This window comes from Motacilla alba, chromosome 5 (assembly GCF_015832195.1).
Source record: "Motacilla alba alba isolate MOTALB_02 chromosome 5, Motacilla_alba_V1.0_pri, whole genome shotgun sequence".
Lineage (NCBI taxonomy): Eukaryota > Metazoa > Chordata > Aves > Passeriformes > Motacillidae > Motacilla > Motacilla alba.
The window spans coordinates 16159622-16178619 of record NC_052020.1 but is presented as its reverse complement, the minus strand read 5'-3'; the positions used below and the strand labels follow the sequence as shown (position 1 = coordinate 16178619).

General features: G+C 43.5%; 1 protein-coding gene across 11 annotated transcripts in view; it reads left to right on the top strand.

Annotated features, from left to right (window-relative positions):
* The window catches only part of BRSK2 (BR serine/threonine kinase 2), a 305276-nt gene that overhangs the window by 184388 nt on the left and 101890 nt on the right, over positions 1 to 18998 (top strand). For all 11 annotated transcript variants that reach the window (XM_038138588.1, XM_038138584.1, XM_038138589.1 and 8 more), the window contains exon 3: positions 15594 to 15679. In XM_038138588.1, coding sequence (XP_037994516.1) covers positions 15594 to 15679 — 86 coding nt within the window. The remainder of the gene's footprint in view (positions 1 to 15593; positions 15680 to 18998) is intronic.

Genomic DNA, 18998 nt, shown 5'->3' with positions numbered 1-18998 from the left:
TTACAATGATTTCCACTACAATGTCTAAAAAATTTGGAAATCTAATTTTTATATTGACTCTCACTGGAAAGGGGATTCTTCTTAATATCTTAACTGTGGGTAGTTCAACAGCTGAAAATCTGTCCCCAGGGACAGATTGCAGAGAACCTCAGTTCTCAGTGCAGAGAACCCAACATTACTGGACCTTTTGAAACTGTGGGTGTTACTTGCTGCTGCCTCCTGCAGGACAGCAGCCACAGGGGAAACATCCTTCCTCAGGGGCATTCCTGATTGGGGAAGTTGTCAGCATGTGCTGAAGCTTCCACTGACAGAATGTGAATTCCCAGCAGGAAGCAAATACTAACTGTAAGAAGTATTACAGAAAGCTTTTTAGTGTTTCTCTATGATGACTTAAAAAATATATATATAATGGTTGCATTTTGAGGGGGAAAAAGAACAGCTCCTTTAAGAAGAGACTGAAAGTTCCTAATTTTAATGTAAGGAAATCCCTGTGCTCCAGTTTGAAGAATATTTTTCTTGGGAATGAAAAGGGTGCTCCCAGGTATCAGGGGGCAGATCCAAGTCACCTTAGCACCAGGAGGTGGCTTTACAGTGACTGGCAGCAGTCCCTGGTGAGGGAGATGTGCCAGTGAGGTGTTCAGTGCTGATGCTTCCTAACACAGCCTGCTGCTCACATGTGTCCTGCAGGTCCTGGGGCTGCTGTCCATGTGATAGTGACAGTGCTCTGAAGTGACGGCTTGTTCCAGGGTCCCGAAGATAATTTGCTTGGAAAGGACAAAGGAACAAAATGCAAAACGGATAGCAATCATTCCTGAATAGACTACCTGGCACCTGGCCACTCCCAGAGCTGTTGAAGACTGGGAGGTAGCAGGGAGGAGGGTGTCACTGAAGGGAAAGAAAGGTGGAAGTCATCATCAAAGAAATATTTAATCCTCTCTCACTGGGTTTAAATGGAACTGTTGTACTGGCCAAGTCCTGTGCAAAGGTAGAAGTGCCCCGAGGGCATCAAAGCTGCCCTGGGGTTCTGAGGAAAGCAGTTCTGTTTCTTAATTTCTCTCTGGATTCCTGCTATTTGTCCTGCAGGACAAAATAACCACATTGTAAGGGGTCATCTGTGACAGTGAAGGGGTTGTTGTTTGTTGTTTGTGCTCAGCCAGTGCTGCAGAGGGAACAGAAGCTCTGACATCGCTGCATCTGCTTTGCACCAGCACATCAGGGCTTGTGCAGCTCCCTCGTTTTTCTGTTGGTAAGTTGAAAAATGAGATTGTGCCTTACATTTTAGAAATGCTTGGCAGTCCTGTTCTGGCTGGTGGCTGATCTCTGGTTTGGAAAAGCTATTACTGTAAGAGGACTTTCCCTTTAGTATTGCATAGTGCATTTTGCCAAGCAGTTACATTTGTCAGTAGCTTGAAGGGCACAGCCAGCTTTCTGAAGTCTCTCTGCTGCATTAAAGGCAGTAAAGTCACCTGTCTCTAAGGGAAAGATAGAAGAGCCTCAGAAATGCTCTGACTTTTGTTTTGATTACCATGATTTTACACTCCAGGGACTGAAGGGGAATAGCAGTTGTGCTTCATCCAACATCTGGTACTTACAAGTGTCCCTGACATACCTGGGTAGGAAACTGGCACAGAGTCTTTAGTCCAGCTCTGCAGGAATTACAGTGGCCTTTTGTGTGGGAGGTTTCTTGCAGGCATACGTTTCCATGCTCTGACTCTGCTGGAACGTCAGCTAGCCACAGCCAGTGTGTTTCTCTTTGCAAGCAGTTGGGGAAGGGAGAACAGCCTTGTTTGGGAAGGAGGAGACAACATCCTCACTCTTTAGGTGTCTGCAGCTGTGGCAGAAGCAGTCACGTCCCAGATGATTAATGAGCAAGCAGGCTGGATGTGAGGAGCAGAGCTCAGGGCTGGCTGTGGGGATCCCCCAGGGAGGGGTGGGCTGCTCCAGTATGGCAGAGGGAGGACTGGGGGTGGCTCACAGAGCTGACTGCACAGAAGACAGCTGCTCCTCGTGGTGCTGATGTTTTAATCACTGGTGGCTTCGACAAGGACTTATCTCACACCCCCATACTGTTTAAGTGAACAAAGGCCTCAAGAAACATAGCTTGACCCCTTGGCATTAGGTGGGTTTGGGGCTGGGGAAAGCAACTCTATTTCAAGAGGTGTCATAAGGGGAAGGGAAAAAGGAAAGAAGGAAATTCTCCAGCCTCAGTTAAAAATAAAATACAATTCCTGTTTGGACCCCTTGCCAGATTGGTTTTGCTGGTTCAGGATCACTCCTGTAAAATGCAGGTGGCATTTCAACCAAAAGGAAGGTGTTTCTAGAAGCAGAAGGGCACCCTGGTTTTCTGTAGCAGAGCAGCAGTACGTGCCCTCCTAAGCTGCACAAGGAACTGTTTGGCAGTGCTTGAGGCGTAAAGTGATTGTTCAACTAAGTAGTTTGTGCATCTGCTGGATCCCTGGTGTGCTGGGGAAAGGGACGTTCACACAGGATTTGGAGACTGCCAGAAGGCCAAAAAAAGCAGCACGTGGCGGGAGCAACAGAACCAAAATGCTTACAATAAAAGCCATTCTGCCAAATAGGACTTCTGGTAAAATGCACACTCACCCATGAAGGCAATCCCCTCAGGTCATCTGAAAATCCTTTTGGTTGAATAAACAGTACAAGGGAGAAAAAATTAGGCTGGGCGGGCTGCTTCTGGCCTACATTTGAAATTCAAACTCATTCATTCGTGTAAACCCTCTGCAGAGTCTTGCAGTCTTGTGTCACCTCTGAGGTCCTGGAGGTCATGTATAATCAGACCCTTCTCCCAGAAGGAAACTTGCTGCAAACTGGCGGATCCTCAGGTCTAAAGGAGTGATTACTCCTAAAGGAATGATCCCATTAAAGAGCTGACTGGATGTGCTGACTTCCATTTGGAGTCCTGGAGAATATCCACACCTATCATGGAAAAGCATGAGGAAGGGCCATTACAGTTAAGATCAAAGAGAGGACACAGTTATGTACTGCACGTTTTCTTTCTCTCATCCAATAACATTGCCATATTTGAAAATATTCAGAACACTTTTGAGGGAGAGCTGTGCTTATTTCACACAGAAGGAACTGCTTCATATTTCCTTAATAAGAGTGTATCAGAGCTTTCTGTATATTTTCTGTAAGTGGAGCTTTGCTCATTTGTTTGAAGGTAGAACTGACAAACTCTGGCCTTCAGTAGGTAGGCAGCAGCCTCCTCTCCTGTGGGCTTTATGTGACTGATCCTTTGCAGATCATGAGCAAGATAAGGGATCAGAGAGACACAAGAGAGCTCCAGGGATCTTGGCAAGCCTGGAGAGTGCTAAATTATACCCTGTGGAGACATCTCAGGTTTCTCAAACAGGTCACTGTTCCCGTAGAAGGAGGAGGAACGACAGTAAATGAAGACATGTCCAAAGGAATCTCATCAAAAAAGTAGCTTTGCAAAATGCATGTTTAATGGGTCAGAAGTAAAGACTATCCCCACTTCCTGGTTGGCCACCAAAAACATTCACATTGGCCACCATTTCCAACTAAATGAGTTACTCTCCAATAGGTTTGCTAGAACTTGCAAGATGTTTTTTTTCCTCACTTTCTTTTATCACTTCTCTGTCTTTTATTGCCTTTATTGCTATACGGTCATGGTGTAGACTGAGCATGCACTTCAAACATTTTCTTGAAATGGAAGCAAAACATTTTCTACAAGTTCCAAGTCCCCAGCCATCCTAAAGGGAACATGGAAAATGTGTGGAAAATTGCCAGGAAAATCACTCTTGCCTTAGGAAAAAAGTGGTTAACAATCTGTGTGGAAACAATTTGGAAACGTTAGCAAGAATAAGAATGCAAACCAAAGGAGGAATAGTCCAAAAAAAGGGTTCTCACAGTCTCCAGGATTTCACAGAATGTGGTTGTTTTTATGTGGCTTCTGTGGTAGCATAAGGAATGCAATCTAAAATAAAGAACAGGCTTCCAGTTTGGATGTGCAACATTGTCCTGCTCTAAATACAGGAATATGGGGGCAGCAGAATAATACCAAAGCCCAGGACAAAACTGTGGATAACCCTCAAGTTGTCCACTTGGCATGGAGTAAGACTCTTACCAAGGAAGGGAAAAACTGTTTAACAGTTATATAGATCTCTGCAGGGAAGAGGGATGGCCTCCTAAAATCACCACAGTTCCTTACCAGCTGCTGATACTCTGAGTTCTGTATGGTGCAAGGAGAGCATCTCTGTGCTGCTTTCCTCACAAACACGTTTGCATAAGCCACGATTCAACACGTGAACCTCACAGCACAGGCATGGTTTCCTCATATCTGAGGTTACTGCTGGGTTTCCTCAGCATGGCATCCACCTCAGCAAGATTTTGGTTGCTTTTTTGTCTGTCCTGTGTTTGCGTGGGAGGCAGTATAAGCTTGGGGAAAAGGCTTTCTCCATTGGAAAGAAGGGAGCTAATTATGTCCCCTATAAAGAGAGGTAATTGGTTTTCCTTTCTGTAGAGAGAGGATGACAGGAACAGCATCCTTTGCCTTTTCATTCCAAAACTCTGTTGTGACAGTAAGGGTGAGTACTGGAAAACTCCCCCATTCACAGGTTGTTTTTCACATATTCCAGACATCTGGGAACAAGGTTGAGAAGTTGGGGTGGGAGGGGGTTACATCTAGTCCAGCTGTCCATTTCAAAAATATTGCTGGTTTCAAATTTAGCCTGCCATCTTCTCAGCAAAATGATTGTGAGCACTTTTCGATCTGCACATATATATACATATGTAAGTATTTGGCAAGTGCAAGGGAGTTTGAATTAGATTGTGAAAGCAGGATTCCTGTATATGCACCAAAGCACTCCAAGGTGTACAGGCCTAAGTGGTATGATTTAAGTGAACCCCAGTTTTCAAATTCTCATCTTTTTTTTTAAGAATGCATTCTCTGCCATTTTCAGGAATAAGCATGTCCATCCAAGTCCGTTGTCCTCAGAGAATTAAGCTAATTTGCTAAACCTCCTGTTGCTTTAGCTATGTAATTTTTGAGTCATTAGCGCTTTCTTTAGCGATGTGTTGTCACTTGACTTACCAAAGTGTTGCATCCTATCTTTGCTCTTCATCAAAAGCCAAATAGCTGTGAATTCTGTGTTAGATGTGATACATAGGACAGATACAAAGGAATGGGAAGAGACTCAAATAATGGCACCTAAGTTGATTATTTTGAAGATACGCAACCACAGCTTCTTCAGAAATAATAAAAATACCACCTTCTCAAATTCAAAATGCCTAATTTCATTGCTCTCCCTGGTCTCTGTGCAACAGTGCTGTGTTGGTGGGTGCATCTGCACTGCAGTACAACAGTTGTCATAATATTATAGCTTGTTTTGGAGTGACACAGGTAATTCAAGACCATACTGCAGAAGTGAACGTCACTATGTGGAAAAGAGGACCTGTTTTACAGTAGGGAATATGTTTGACTGTGTCTTAGTATGGTGAAGCTGAAGAATTCGCCATTAGAACTCAGAACGGCTCTGAAGTACTGCAGGATCTCAGAAGTAATGTGTGAGGCACAGATTCATAAATAGAAAGGCAGGCCTCATATTACAAGACCCATCTCTAGAGACCTAGAACTTAAAGATGGAATTTGCCAATCATTACTGGCTGGCTCTGGTCTCAATTAGTAGCAAGAGTCCCAGGAACTTTGAGATAAGGAGATAAGCCAATGCCAAGTACTTCTGAAAGTCTGACCTGACTGAATAATGTATTGGAAAACATAAGGAAGATGTGACAAATTATTATATTCAGCTCCAGAGCATATGCTGGATATGGCCAGAGGTGTCTTAAATCCTCATTTCCTAAGTAGGTTCAGACAATGAGGAGAAGGAGTGACTGAGCTTATCCCCATCACTTGTTTTGAGATGCTCGAAACTATCTTTACAATGTTGTTTCTAAACCTTGCGTGCCAAGAGGCTTCTTGATCCTGATATTGATGTTGATAGTCTGCAAGATGTCATCAGCACCTCCAGCAATAAGGGACTGGTGTGTGATGAGAAGGATATGAGAAGAGCAGAGATAAAATAACTGAGAAACAAAATGTTCCTTCGTTGCTCTCTTTGATCTCTTAACTCCCAGCTGTGAGAGATCCTGGTTGCTGATGGCAGCAATGGACTAATTTTCTGCAGCTTCTGTTGCTTGTACAAAACAGAGGAAGATGTTGTCTTCGCTGAGGGGAGTACAAGTCTTGCTGTAATGTCTTCTGTTGCAGGCTGAACCTGAGGAGAGGCAGAGAGTGAGCACAGGCAGCCTCAAGACTGAGGCAAAATAGGCAATTTTATTTCCTCTTCTCCTTTCTCTCTGCCTCTTGCTTTGTACTTCAATTCCTGCCTTATTAGTCATTCTTTTGAAGATTAAAGCCCAGTGGAGAACTCCCAGACAGTGCTGCCGTCTTTGCTGTATCCATGATGTGATGGAAGAAGTGACAGGCACCACGGACAAAGCTGTTGTGTCAGGGTTAGCATCATCATGAAAGCTTGTGCCTTTTCTCCAAACTGAGGTGCAGTAGTTGAGGGAGGGGAAAGTTTTATGACAGCCACTTAACTGTCCACCAGTAGTTTACTCCTAACCTGGAGCTGAGGCTGAGGCCACTAGTTTTGTTATGTGAGTCACCAGAGCTGAGAGAACAGGCTTTAAGCTCATGTGCTGTTGGCTACATGCAAGCAGGTAGCACAGAAATAAATATATTAAGAGGTTACTGCTGATTTCCCATGCTGTTCAGCCCAGTTTTGCAAGATATGAAAAAATATGCTTGTGGTTGAGGTGAGTCTCCATGAAAAAGTTAAAATCCCACATCCAGATCAGTGGGCAGGGATGGCTGGAACTGAAGCGCTGGTTCATGTCATTACAGAGATACACCAGGTACGGTCATGTCACTCGAGAGACACACTGGGGGCAGAATTATGGACAAAGCAGACCGATTTCTTATCACAGATAGTTCTTGGGATCAGCCAGTTCTTCGGTGTCCCTAAGAAGGAACGGACATGGAAGTACCAGCGTAGAGCTGGTGCACATGAGGTGGAGCTGCTGTTTATGCTGCAGGGTGATAGAAACCATTGGCAACCTGCTGGGGCAGAAGAACTGGGCTAGAGGGCTGCTTGGCCTCCCTGAGTAGCCAGCCACTGGCTCCACACTTTGGCAGGAAGTCAGCTGTTGATGCCTCTGCCTGCAGCTGCCTGGCCTCCCCTCAAGGCTCCCTCTTAATTGCAAAGCAAAGTGCAAACATGAACTCTGTGAGTATGTGTTGCCCTTGGCCTCTTCGCAGTTCCTGGGTGAGGAACTGTGCTGCTGTTTGTCTGGGATCATGTCCCTCTGGGAGGTGCAATTGTGCTTCAACACCATATTTTGGAAACAAAGGGGCTAGCTGTGGGTTGATTCAGACTCTGCTTCTGTGACTACCAGCTGTGAGGGACTAGTGGGCAGGAGGATCCCTTGTAGACATCAGCTGATAGTATCTCACTAGGTTTATTAATTCTGCTGAAACGAGATCCTAATAGATAAATACATACAAATATGTCTCTAAAGAGTTAAAAGGGCAACCCAAAGTGAATGACAGGAGAATACGGCAGAATAACAAAAATCATAATATCTGTTTTCCACTCCTTGAAATCAATGATGTTTTTAAGCTTGTGGAGAAGGGCAAGGCAGGGATGGAGTCGGGCATTCTGCCTCCAGTCTCTGCAGAGCTCCAGCTGTTCTGCCCTCTCCTGGAGCATTTGTTACCTGCCTTATTTCTTCTCAAGGAACCAGAGATGGCCATTAAGGGAAGATATAGAGAAGGAAATAGCAGCCATCCCATTGATTGCTTCTGGAAAAGTATTACAGAAAATGTAAAGGACATTTGTGTAAGACAATGCCAAAGAGCTAAACAAGACCAGTGTGACTAATGGAGAAAAAGAGGAAGAGAGAGAAAGAGGCTAGCTGAGACACATAGGAAATGGTAGAGAAATCATCCTTTTAAGCTTTTTCAAAACTGTGCTTTCAAATTTCTCTTCCTATTGATGGTGCACTCCCTCAAGGATCCAGTCCATGGTACAGTCAGCATCACTTCACTGTCTCAGTCCTTTTCCTAGGTGCTCTTGGGAACCCCTCTGCCTTATCATATCCTCAACCAATGCTCTCAGAAGCTCTGCACTATATTTTTGGCAGAACATTTTGCTGTGCTGTGCTATACTGACTGCTTTGTGCTTGCCCATATTTCCTTAATGGAATTCAGCATCTTCTACATTCTCACTCTTTGGCTCCAGCATTCTAGTGTTGTGTTTGGTATTGCCCATATTAAATGTGTGATGCCTCAAATAATACAAAAAGTTCTGTACCTGTATTATTTGAAGCTGAACTCTCCATAGCCCTTAATTTAACAGCTTATTTCTCTGTGGGGAGTGACTGTTTTTCTGTAGCTTAGCATAGCAGCCCACAAGGCAATAAATGTTCAGGGCTGCACCTTCTCTCTTCAGAAGTAACTTCTGCTGGGGAAAAATTACTTATGAATTGCACTCCTTTCCTGCACAGGCCATATACACCCCTGAAACGAGCCCAGCATACATTTGTATACAGGCTGCCCAGGGAAGTGGTCTCAGCACCAAGCTTGACAGAGTTCAAGAAGCTTTTGGATAATACTCTCAGGGACATGGTGTGACTCTTGGGGCGTCCTGTGCAAGGCCAATATTGGACTTAATGGCCCTTGGGGGTCCCTTCCAATTCAGGTTATTCTTTGATGCTGTGCCTTGCTAGGAGGGACCAGACTTACAGCTCTACATTTGGGGTGAGCACTGTAGATGTGGCATGGCAAGGAGGGCTGCACACACGACAGGGACTGAGTGTGCTGCTTTGGAGCAGTGGTTGCCAGTGTTCACACAGACTTGGCAGTGGCTGCTGTGTGGGGGTGGCAGGTTTCTCATAAATGCCAGGCTGGGTGCACATGAGTTATAGAAAGCACAGTGTACATCAACATTAAAAACCAGGATAAGGAGGGAAAAAGAAAGGCAAGTCGAAGATCAGGTTATTTCTCTTGTAGAGTGGCTGCAGGTTTGTGTCCCGTGTCCTGCACTACTCGGCGATGGCAGCCAGGATGTGGCACTCACTGAAGGTGACAGGAGGCACAGGGAGGCTCTTTGCCTTCCAGTGAAAGGGACCTATTCTGCTGACTGCTGGCAGAGACTTGTGTGTCAGTCACTCGTTAGCTGTGTACCACCGGGCAGCAGATAATCTCAAGTGCTGAATGAATAAATCCACTCCTTGTCAGCTCCCATCAGCGTCTCTTGCATGAAGCCCTGATGCTCCTTAAAGCAGCATACGCTGCAGATAAGTCAAAGTGCCATATTTACTGGGGAGCTGATGGCAGAGCCCTGAGGAGCACGGCAGGTGTTAACTACAGAGTTAAACCGTGACGTTCCTGGGTAGGATTTTCCATGGCTGGGTAACCTGTAGGATCTGTCCCTTCAAGACCTTGGAATCTATGTGTCAGGCCAGGCCATGAATCCTGTTGTGGAGGTGCATTGGCAACAGCAGAAAGGATTTCCAAGGAAATTAACCCAGTATCCGTCCAGTGAACTTCACACTCTCAGACTTCATGCTAAATTTTGAAATGCAGTGGAGATTTAAGAGTTGCAGTTTTGAAGGGACTGTGGAAAAAGACAAACAGAACCTGACATTTTGGTATAATACTTTGTGATATAATAATTTGTGGAAAGTAAATCTCCCTCCTAAAGCTTCATGGTATAGAAGTCTGCACATGCAAATTTTAAAATCAAATATGCATCTCACTTGCTTCTCACACATACCTATTTTCATTTTCATTTATGGGGAAATAGCTTTGAGAAGCACACATGCAAAAAAAATTGTGGTGGAATGAGCCCATAATAGAGCCCACGGTAAAATGAGGAATTGCTCAGCTTTGCAGTAATTTTGTCTGTTTGTTGCATGTATTTTGTAAATCATTGTCTAGCTGTCTGATTCTATGGAGATCTAAGTCTAGTTTTCCCCCTCATTTATCTACTTTTTGTAAAATCTTCTTGTAATTACTAGTACTTAACAGAAAACCTGAATTCATGTTAAAACATTTAATTAGTCAAAATTGTGTAATAGAAGACTTCTTCCAGATACCACTTAATGATCATTAGAAGGTCTGATTCAAATCCCACTTAAGTCAATTGATGTTTTTTGTTGACTTCAATACATTTTGAATCTGGCTCAGTATATTCAGAAATGTGAGGTTAATGGCTACGATAGCAGCAAGAAATACTCCCCACAGATGCACAACTTTCATGGTCCTCCATTTGCATTCATAATAGGCTACGGAATAAGTTTTGGATAAAGGTAATGAAAGGCCATTTTAAGAAAAAAATCAGCCAAATTCAGAACTTCAGAGGAAGATACTTTAATAATTTAAACCCTGATATTTTTTCCACTCCAACTCTATTTATGCTTCCATAGAAATTGTGGATGGAACTGATATAATGCATTAGATGTTTTGGTATTGCTTAGATCTGGTAATGGCTTGAATTGTTTGGAGGAATTATGTCCCATCACAGCAGTGATGACCCTATAGGGCATAATGGGCCTGCAGTTGCTTGTTGTATAAAGCCATTTATGCTTTAATGCTGTTCTCTTCCGATTTCAGGAGTAGCCTATTTCTGTCATTATGGGCAAGAGTGAACAGGTGACCTAGACAGTCTTCACCAAAGCCAGGCATTTTCACCATTTTAAACTTTCAGTCCCACATAACATGAAAGTATAAGTACCAGATTAATAAAACTCCAAGTATTTTGCTGCGATATTTCTGCTATGGCAGGAACACAGACTTTTCAGAGAACCTAATATTAGGTTTTTCCTATGAGATGCCTTTGGTTTTTGCCACTTCAACTCAGTGAAATACCAGAGTGATTTACTCTGCTTTCTGTGCCCTCATCATGGAAATGCAAATTACTGCACAGCAGGCCAGACATTAGAGAAAGTAGGTGCTCTGGTACAAGGTTTCCAACCTGAGTTCTAGCCTGAGGAGTTGGATAAGCAGCCAGATCTCTGCATCCTTTGAAGTTCATTCTGAGTGTAGAGAATTCTGAATTCAGAACAGGTCATGTCCTGGATGAATTTCTCGTAACTGAGGGACAGCCATGAGTTCTGAAAAGTATTTCATTAGTTACCTCAAAGTAGGGTCAACATTAGAGACGGCTTGATTTTCACAAGAAAACCTACCATGCCTTCCCTCCCTGCTCCATTTTGCTTTGTGAGTAGGGAAAAAAAGCATAAACATGTTTGCATCCTGCAGGGCTTTGCTGCCCTTCACCATTTCTGCAGCTCTGGAATTCCTTCTCAAGCCAGGGTTTTGAGCCTTATGGGAGCTACTGATGCTAGTGGAGAAAGAGAGGGCTTTCTCATGTGTTGCTGGTGAGCTTCAAAGCTTCCGAGGAGAAATGTCGTCTCCTGTCCCCCAGCTTTTTGCATGTAGGGGTACTTTGAGAAACTGCTAGCAATGGTTGTTGCATAGTGCTTGCACAGGTTTGGTAGATAAAATACAGCCTGGTAAAATGAAACAGCTGTAAGCCTCATTTTTCAAGGAGCAGATGGGTCATGAGTGACCCAATAGTTACTGAGCTCATGAATGCAAGAGAAAAGGAAACTTTCCATCTTCACTGAGACAAACTGTCAGGCTCCCTTGACCTGCCCTCCTTGCCTTCTAAGTGAATTAACACCCTGTGTGCCTGACTCAAAAGGCAAGGACAGCAGAGCACTTGTTGCCAGTGCAAGTTTGCTGACAAGATGGGCTTAAACCAGAGAGATGTGATTTCCTCTGGGGGAGAATGACAGTGAAGTAGAGATGGAGGAGAGGGATGCAAAATATTTCATGATTCCTCTACGGGTCACATTGCCCCCCGTGTTGCACTTTGTCATTAGCTGAATCACTGGAGCATCCTGTCAAATCAACCTCCTGCACAGATTTTTAGAACCTCTAATTGGCACCTGCATGGCACCTGCACAGCTACACGTTACCAGTGCATCTCCTTTTGCCCTACACAGCCTTTCACAGCTGTTTCTCCTAGTTTCAAGGCACAGTCAGTAGCCCACCATGGTATGAGGCAACCCTGGCTTTAGTTGGGATCCTGTGATGTGACCCAGCGTTCGTGTAACAGAAAAGCTTTGCTGTATTCTTTTCTCTTTTAACCATTAGGCAAATGTTTCTCCATGTTTCCTGTTTATCACAGGCTCTGAGCCTCCCTAGACAGGCTATTCTGAGCTTGCCCTGCTTTCTGATAATTGCATGTGCATTAAAGCAAACACCCCTGCAGGGTTTCTCCTCTCCCCTGTCCTTGCCAGCTCAGAGCTGGACAGCATTCCATGGCTTACAAACACAGGGCTGCGCAAAAAACGCATGCCAGGGGCTGGCAAAGCTCTGGGGAAGAGGGCAAAGCTGCATGCTATTTCAGGCCTCTCTTATTTTGCCAATGAGTTCAGATACCTCTCCTAGTGACATGATGGCTCCTAGGTCCTCCTGAGCCATGCATCAGTGACATCACTATCAAATCTACAGTCTGTGTCCAGCCTGTATCAATTACTGCTTTCTTTGTAGGCATATATAAAATTAACAGGATCCAGTACTGACTGCAGCAGTAATTCTGAGAGGGTGATCTGTTGCATATTTCTCTGAACTCCTGTTTTGCTTTCAAAGAAGAAAGAGGTAGGACACCGCTGTAAGATTTTTTGAGGATGAGCTTTATCAGACTGCCGTTTAGAGAACTGAGAATCTCTAGATCCTAAATACAACCATTAGTGTCTTGTGCCTCTACATGGGGCAAAGTCCTGGATTACAAGGAAGTACAGTAATGACATTTTTCCTTCATAAATGCCCTTTCACTGAAGGGCATTACTTGAATGTCTTACTTGAGATAAGTAGATTAGTTTTGTCCTTGGTTTGCAGATAGAAGAGGTAGCAGACTGTGGAAAGCCGACTGGTGCAGACAACACACCACTGAACTGACCACACTGCAGTCAAATGCTGCCAGGCACATCAAGACAGATGCTCTCCACATACCTGGCTTGAAATTGAGACCTCCAAAACTGTATTTCCTGTTAGGATTTAGTTCCCAGGAATATGCATAGAGCCTTTTACACTCACATACTTATGATGAAAGAAAAGCAGCTTGGGTTAATTCTTTTCAGGTGGTTCCTAGAGTAAATCTGTAGGTCATAAGTAGATACTGCCTTTCTATCCTGATTGTTTGTTACCAAACATAAGCCACACAGTGCTGTAGCTGAATTCTCTCCTCCAAGTGGTAGCTGTAAGTCACTGCCTCTCATGGTTTAGGACAGTAACCAAGCTGGACCCTGACTGGATGCTGCCATCCATCACTCACTCGATCTGAACTTACGTTGCCACTGAACCAACTGAGAGGTTTCTCTGAAGTGAAACACCAATGCAGTTACACAGCCCATCTGCAGGGAGTTTTATTTTTTTAGGAATACTTGGGGTTGGATTATCCTTGTCATAGCTAGTACACTGGTCACATTCCCCATGAAATACCTGTATTTCCTCATCCAAAAGGAACTTTGTTGCAGTTGCAGTTTCTGAGCAGCTGCAGTACATGTTGCTGATGGTGAATCTCAGTACTATTGGGAGAGTTTCGTCAGAGCGGGTGCTTCTTCTGTTTTGTTTTTCCTAATTTTTGAAGCAAATCCAACTTTTATCAATTATCGGGTTGAACAAACCCTCTGCAAGTATCAGTGCATAGCTTGTAAGAGAGAAGAGTAACAGGTCTTTCTGAAGAGGAGGCAAAAATGGAATAAGCTAGCTACCCCCTGGGTCTAGATTGAAATAGCTGAACAGTTGAAATCTACCCAGCTTTTGTTTCCTGTTTGTATAAGTAGCTTTCATCAGAGTGCTGGTCATGAGTAAGTTAACACCCACAGACCTGTCACCATCAAGCACTGTGTATCACTGAATTCCTAGCAGTTCTGGCAGTGCTGAACTGTGTACATACATGTTTAAATGCATTCCTCACTTCTCTGAAGGAGCTATTTTCAGAGATCCCAAGTGTGGAAATGGAATCTCTCAGATGACTTTTGACTCTGCAGAGAGGAATAAGTGTCTTTGAAAGACTGAGATTGGCACATGTACAAATATACTTTCTTCCATCGTGGTATGAGAGGAAGGCTAAGGATGATGCAGTGCAGAAGTTGCTTCTGCTGTTTTTATGTGGTGCTGTAGAGGAAGAGAGATCTGGGGTGATAACCAACAGCTGGAAATCCTCCTCTGCACGGTGCTGCAAACTACCACTTTCTAATTTCCTGCAGAGGATCTTACTGGCATTCAGGTAAAGTCTGTGTTCAGGCTTAGCAGAGGATGTTCTCTCAGGAAGTTAAAGGACATCAGGAACTAAAGATGTGTACTGGGGCAAGTTCCTAATTACTCACCTGATCTCTGTAGGGGAGACATTAAGGGATGGTTTTGTAGTTTGTTCATGGTTTGTTTGTCAGTATAGCAGCTCTGGGACAATCAGTTATTTAAAGAACTGGAAAAAAATCCTACCTGGTTGTCCTTGTTTGCTTCTTTAGGTCTTTTTCCTGCCTTTGTGGATTCCTTGAAATTTGGCACGCCCGACTGTGCAATGCTTTCACTGCATCTTGTTGCAGAGTTTATTTCACATACCCAGAGTCTCCACAGTGCTACATTAACTCCCTTCAACTTAGCCTAGGTCAAATCAGAGCAGTTACAGTGTGGTTTCGAGCAGCAGAGCAATTTTGCTAACAGCTGAGGAATTGCACTGACTCCATCTCTAATGAATACCCTTAGTGGTCATGATAGGAATTTTGGGTGAGAACAGGGCTTGCACTAATTACAGGGACTTAGTCACAACTTGTTAACTCAGCACTGAAAGCATGCTCTTGGAAGTAGCCACGCTTGGGCAGCCTGGGAATTGAGGGAAAGCGCAGTCTTGCGCTTAAGGCTCTGAGCACTGCATCTCCAGTAATCTGGTTTAATTTCTTGTTCTGCCTTGTACTTCTTATGTCACTTCTTATATTTCTTTCCCTTTCTGCGCCTCAGTTCTGGAGCTATAAAATCACACTGCTGTATATCTTCTCCCCCACATGCATGGCAAGTTCTTCAGGATGGGGATTTTCTAACATTAATTGAGAATGCAGTTCGTAGAGCAGCCACACCTGTGGCTGTGGGAGGTCAGGAGAGCCCTATGTGACATCTTAGAGTTTCTGTACTTTGAGAATATGTCATTGGCTTTGGATTGTGAAGCAGCAGCAGCAGCCTTGAATGCTCATGTAACTCCCACAGCTAATTTTCTTTGGTAGATTTGGGACTTTTCTTTCAACCTTGAAATTTTGCTGGTTTTTGGTTCTGCAGGGCAGGGAGTGCTGAGGCTGAATAAATTGAATTTTTCTTCAATTATGTAAGTGCTAAATAAGATACATTGTTACAATTTTCCGTATCCTCTGCATATGAGGAGGAGTGTGAAATGGATAAATTGGAAGAAAATGTGTGACAATACCTAATGCATTCTAAAACCAAGCTTCTAATCTTCTCTGTTTCTTTTTGTTTCTTCCAGGTGGAGCGGGAAATAGCCATCCTGAAGTTGATAGAACATCCCCATGTTTTAAAGCTGCATGATGTTTACGAAAATAAAAAATATTTGTAGGTATTACTGGCTTTGGCCAGAGGAAGGGGAAGGGAAGGAGGAGGAAAGGGAGGGAGGGAGGGAGATCAGGATTTTGGAACTTGGTAACGTTTCTGAAAGAATGGAACAGGTGTGTTTTCACCCTCTGCTGGTGTCTGTGTGATATTTGGTATTTGGATGAAGAATGAACATTCATTATTTTCCTGGCTTTTCTCATGTTCTTTTCTGTACTTTCACAGAATCATAGAATCATTAAGGAAATTTTATCATTGTCCGACCATTAACCTACTGCTGCCATATTTACCACAAAATCATGCCCCCAAGTGCCACATCCACATGTTTGTTGAACAATTCCAGGAATGAAGATTCCACTACTTCCCTGGACAGCCTGTTTCAATGCCTGACCACCCTTTCAGTGAAGAAATTGTTTCTAATATCCAATCCAAACCTTCCCTGGTGTGATTTAAGGCCATTTCCACTCATCCTGTCACTTTTTAACTGAGACAGGAGACTGACCCCCACCTGGCTACATCCTCCATTCAGCAAGTTGTGAAGAGTGGTAAGATCCCCCCCGAGCCTGTTTTTCTCCAGGCCAAACATACCAACTCCTTCAGCCACTCCTCACAGGACTTGTGCCCTAGACTCTTCATTGTCCTTCCCTGGACATTGTCCAGCACCTCAGTATCTTTCCTGGAGTGAGCCTTTACTTATAAGAAACTTATGTGCTGTTTCTTTTCCTACTTAAAATAGAAGAAAGAGGACAAACCAATGTTTTCTCTAAAACAGCAGGAGAGAAGGAAGGCTGGTACCTGTAAGATCTGGAACCATATTGGAGCAATGCTGCAACAGACTTAGAGTGGATAATTTGGATAACTTCCTTTGTCTAACAGTTTTCATTGAAACCCTCAACTCTCACTAAAGGTGTTTTAAATTGGTCCCATTAGCAACAGATTTTTGTTTTAAGGGCCACTGTAATCCCCTGATGGTTCTGCAGTGACAGTTATGTAGCAAAACTTTTTTTTATAAGATGTTTTCTTTCTCCAGATCATTACCAGTGCCAGACAGGGATGTTGTCCACAGACAATCACTTTAACTTGATTTAGGGCACTAAATATGTTGTATCTGTTTTCAAACAAACAGGCCATATTAATCATTGCACAACAGGACAAAAATCAATGTTCTCCAAATAGAAAAGGGTGACCCAGTAGGGAATCTGCTATTTCCAGCTTTTTAACAGATTACTACAGGTAGAAGAGAGGGGTTAAAAAAGATTAAACAGTTTTTAAAAGCCACTATCCACTGGTGACCTCTTTTTAGTGTCTCAACACAAGAAGGAAATGATTGTTTATCCAAAGAAAGTGTGTTGAATGGAGGTAACAGTCCCTCATGGACTATTCATCCAGTCTTGATACTGGAGCAATGAATTCCTATTCTGAGAAGCGAGGCCTCTCTGCCTAAGGGTTAGCTTAGTAGAGCAGGCAGTAATTTCCTTTGGCTTCCCCCTCCTCCTTTGGGGCAGAGCCTGCCATCCGTGGTGGAATGCAGTTGCCAGAAAGAGCTCATGCAGGCACTGGGTGGAGGCTGGCTCAGATGTTTTCAGAGCTGCATGCTGAATGCTCTGTCCTCAGTGGCACAAATGGTCTTGGCTCCATGAAGCCCTGTTTGCCACAGATGAGACAGAGGCCCAGATCTGCTCTGTGTGCAGACAGGCAGCAAAGGGAAATCAGGCTTTACAGGAAGTATGTTCTCCTTTAATCCTGAAAAGAGAGGCAGAGAATATTTTCTCAGTATTCAGGTTAAAGGGGGGGATGAGACCCCTTTTTTGATTAAAAGTGAGGGAATGTTCTTCATGATGTTGGTTTCTGTGTTGTGTAACCCTAGGTACACACACACACACAAGTACATACTCCTGCATGAGCAGAGCAAACAACTGATGCTGGCAGTGGTGACAATGTATGAATAAATGCAAAAGAAAGGCCACGATGGGATCAGCTGCAGAGGTGCTGAAGCTTTCTTCTTCTTCTGAATGGCTGTGAAGCCAGAAGCTGAGATTTCCTTCTTTACCCTATATGACTTGGGGACTATTTTGCTCTTTATGAAATATATCTGATGCTCAGAGCAGTGGGAATTACACTATTAGCAGTGGGTGTTACACTATTATTTAAAAAAAAACCCAAAACTGCATTTATTGGCAGGAAAACATCTTCGTGATGAAAATCACCTTGAAAAGGAAAGTATCCCATATCTTTAAGCTATGTCTGGATATCCTGACTTCTAAAAAATGTTGGGCTCCAAAGCGTGCTTTGCCAATGACCATTTAGCCTTGAACAATCACTAAGTCTGCTTTGTGCTGTAGCTCCTCTGCCTGTAAGATTACACTGTCTGCATCCCCCTGCAAAGGCACCAAATCCCTCTGCTGAAAGACACTGAGTCTGAAAGAACAAATGACTGTTAATTAAGTTTCATTTTTTATTAGTCGCTATTTTAAAGAAAGGGCACAAAGCAGAACTTCTGCCAAGCCTCCGTGTTCAAAATTAGAAACAGCTGTGGCCTTTGATAAATCTGAGAGGTGGAAGAGAGTGCCTGCGGAGGGGTGAGGTGTTACAAGTGCGTGGGGGCTGAGAAGTGTGTATGCATGTACCTTCCCAAATAATAAGACACAGTGACCTCTTGTTCTCACCAGCATCAGGAAAGGGATTGCTCTGGGGTTGTGGCGGCACCTTTCCATCATGCATGCCATCCCAGCACTAGCAGTAGTGGCATGGTTTCAGAGAAGCTCATGAATTATGGGTGATATTTCAGAAGCCAGAGACTAATCACAATGCAGCACTGGGGAGCATTTCCTCGATAACTGTTAATTTCACAAATCATGTTTGACTTTTAGTTTATGATTTAATTTGTGACAAGGGGCTTTGGTTGAGTAGATTCCTAATGCAACCATGAATCAAATCCTTTTTCCACCGTTTATTTAACACTGAGAATGAGTTTTTAAAAATAATAATAAAAATCTGTTAGCATATGTGTGTTAGCCAAGCTGTCTTTTTCTATTTATTTTGGTAGGGTTCTTTTTGCCAAGATAGTTGGAGAGGTGGGGATAGCTATGAAATCTATTATTCCATTCTTTTTATCCATCATTTTGAGTTGCCCTATTTAGTAAGACTGTGGACTACACATCTAGGTGTGGGAAGGGGAAAACAGAGGGCACTGTGGCTCTCTGTAAGTGACATACAGACTGAGATATATATTGTGTTGGCTAAACAAGCAATATTACTGACAGTTGAATTATTTCATATTTGTTGTATTATCCTACTGATGGCCTTCAAGCAAGATTGGGAG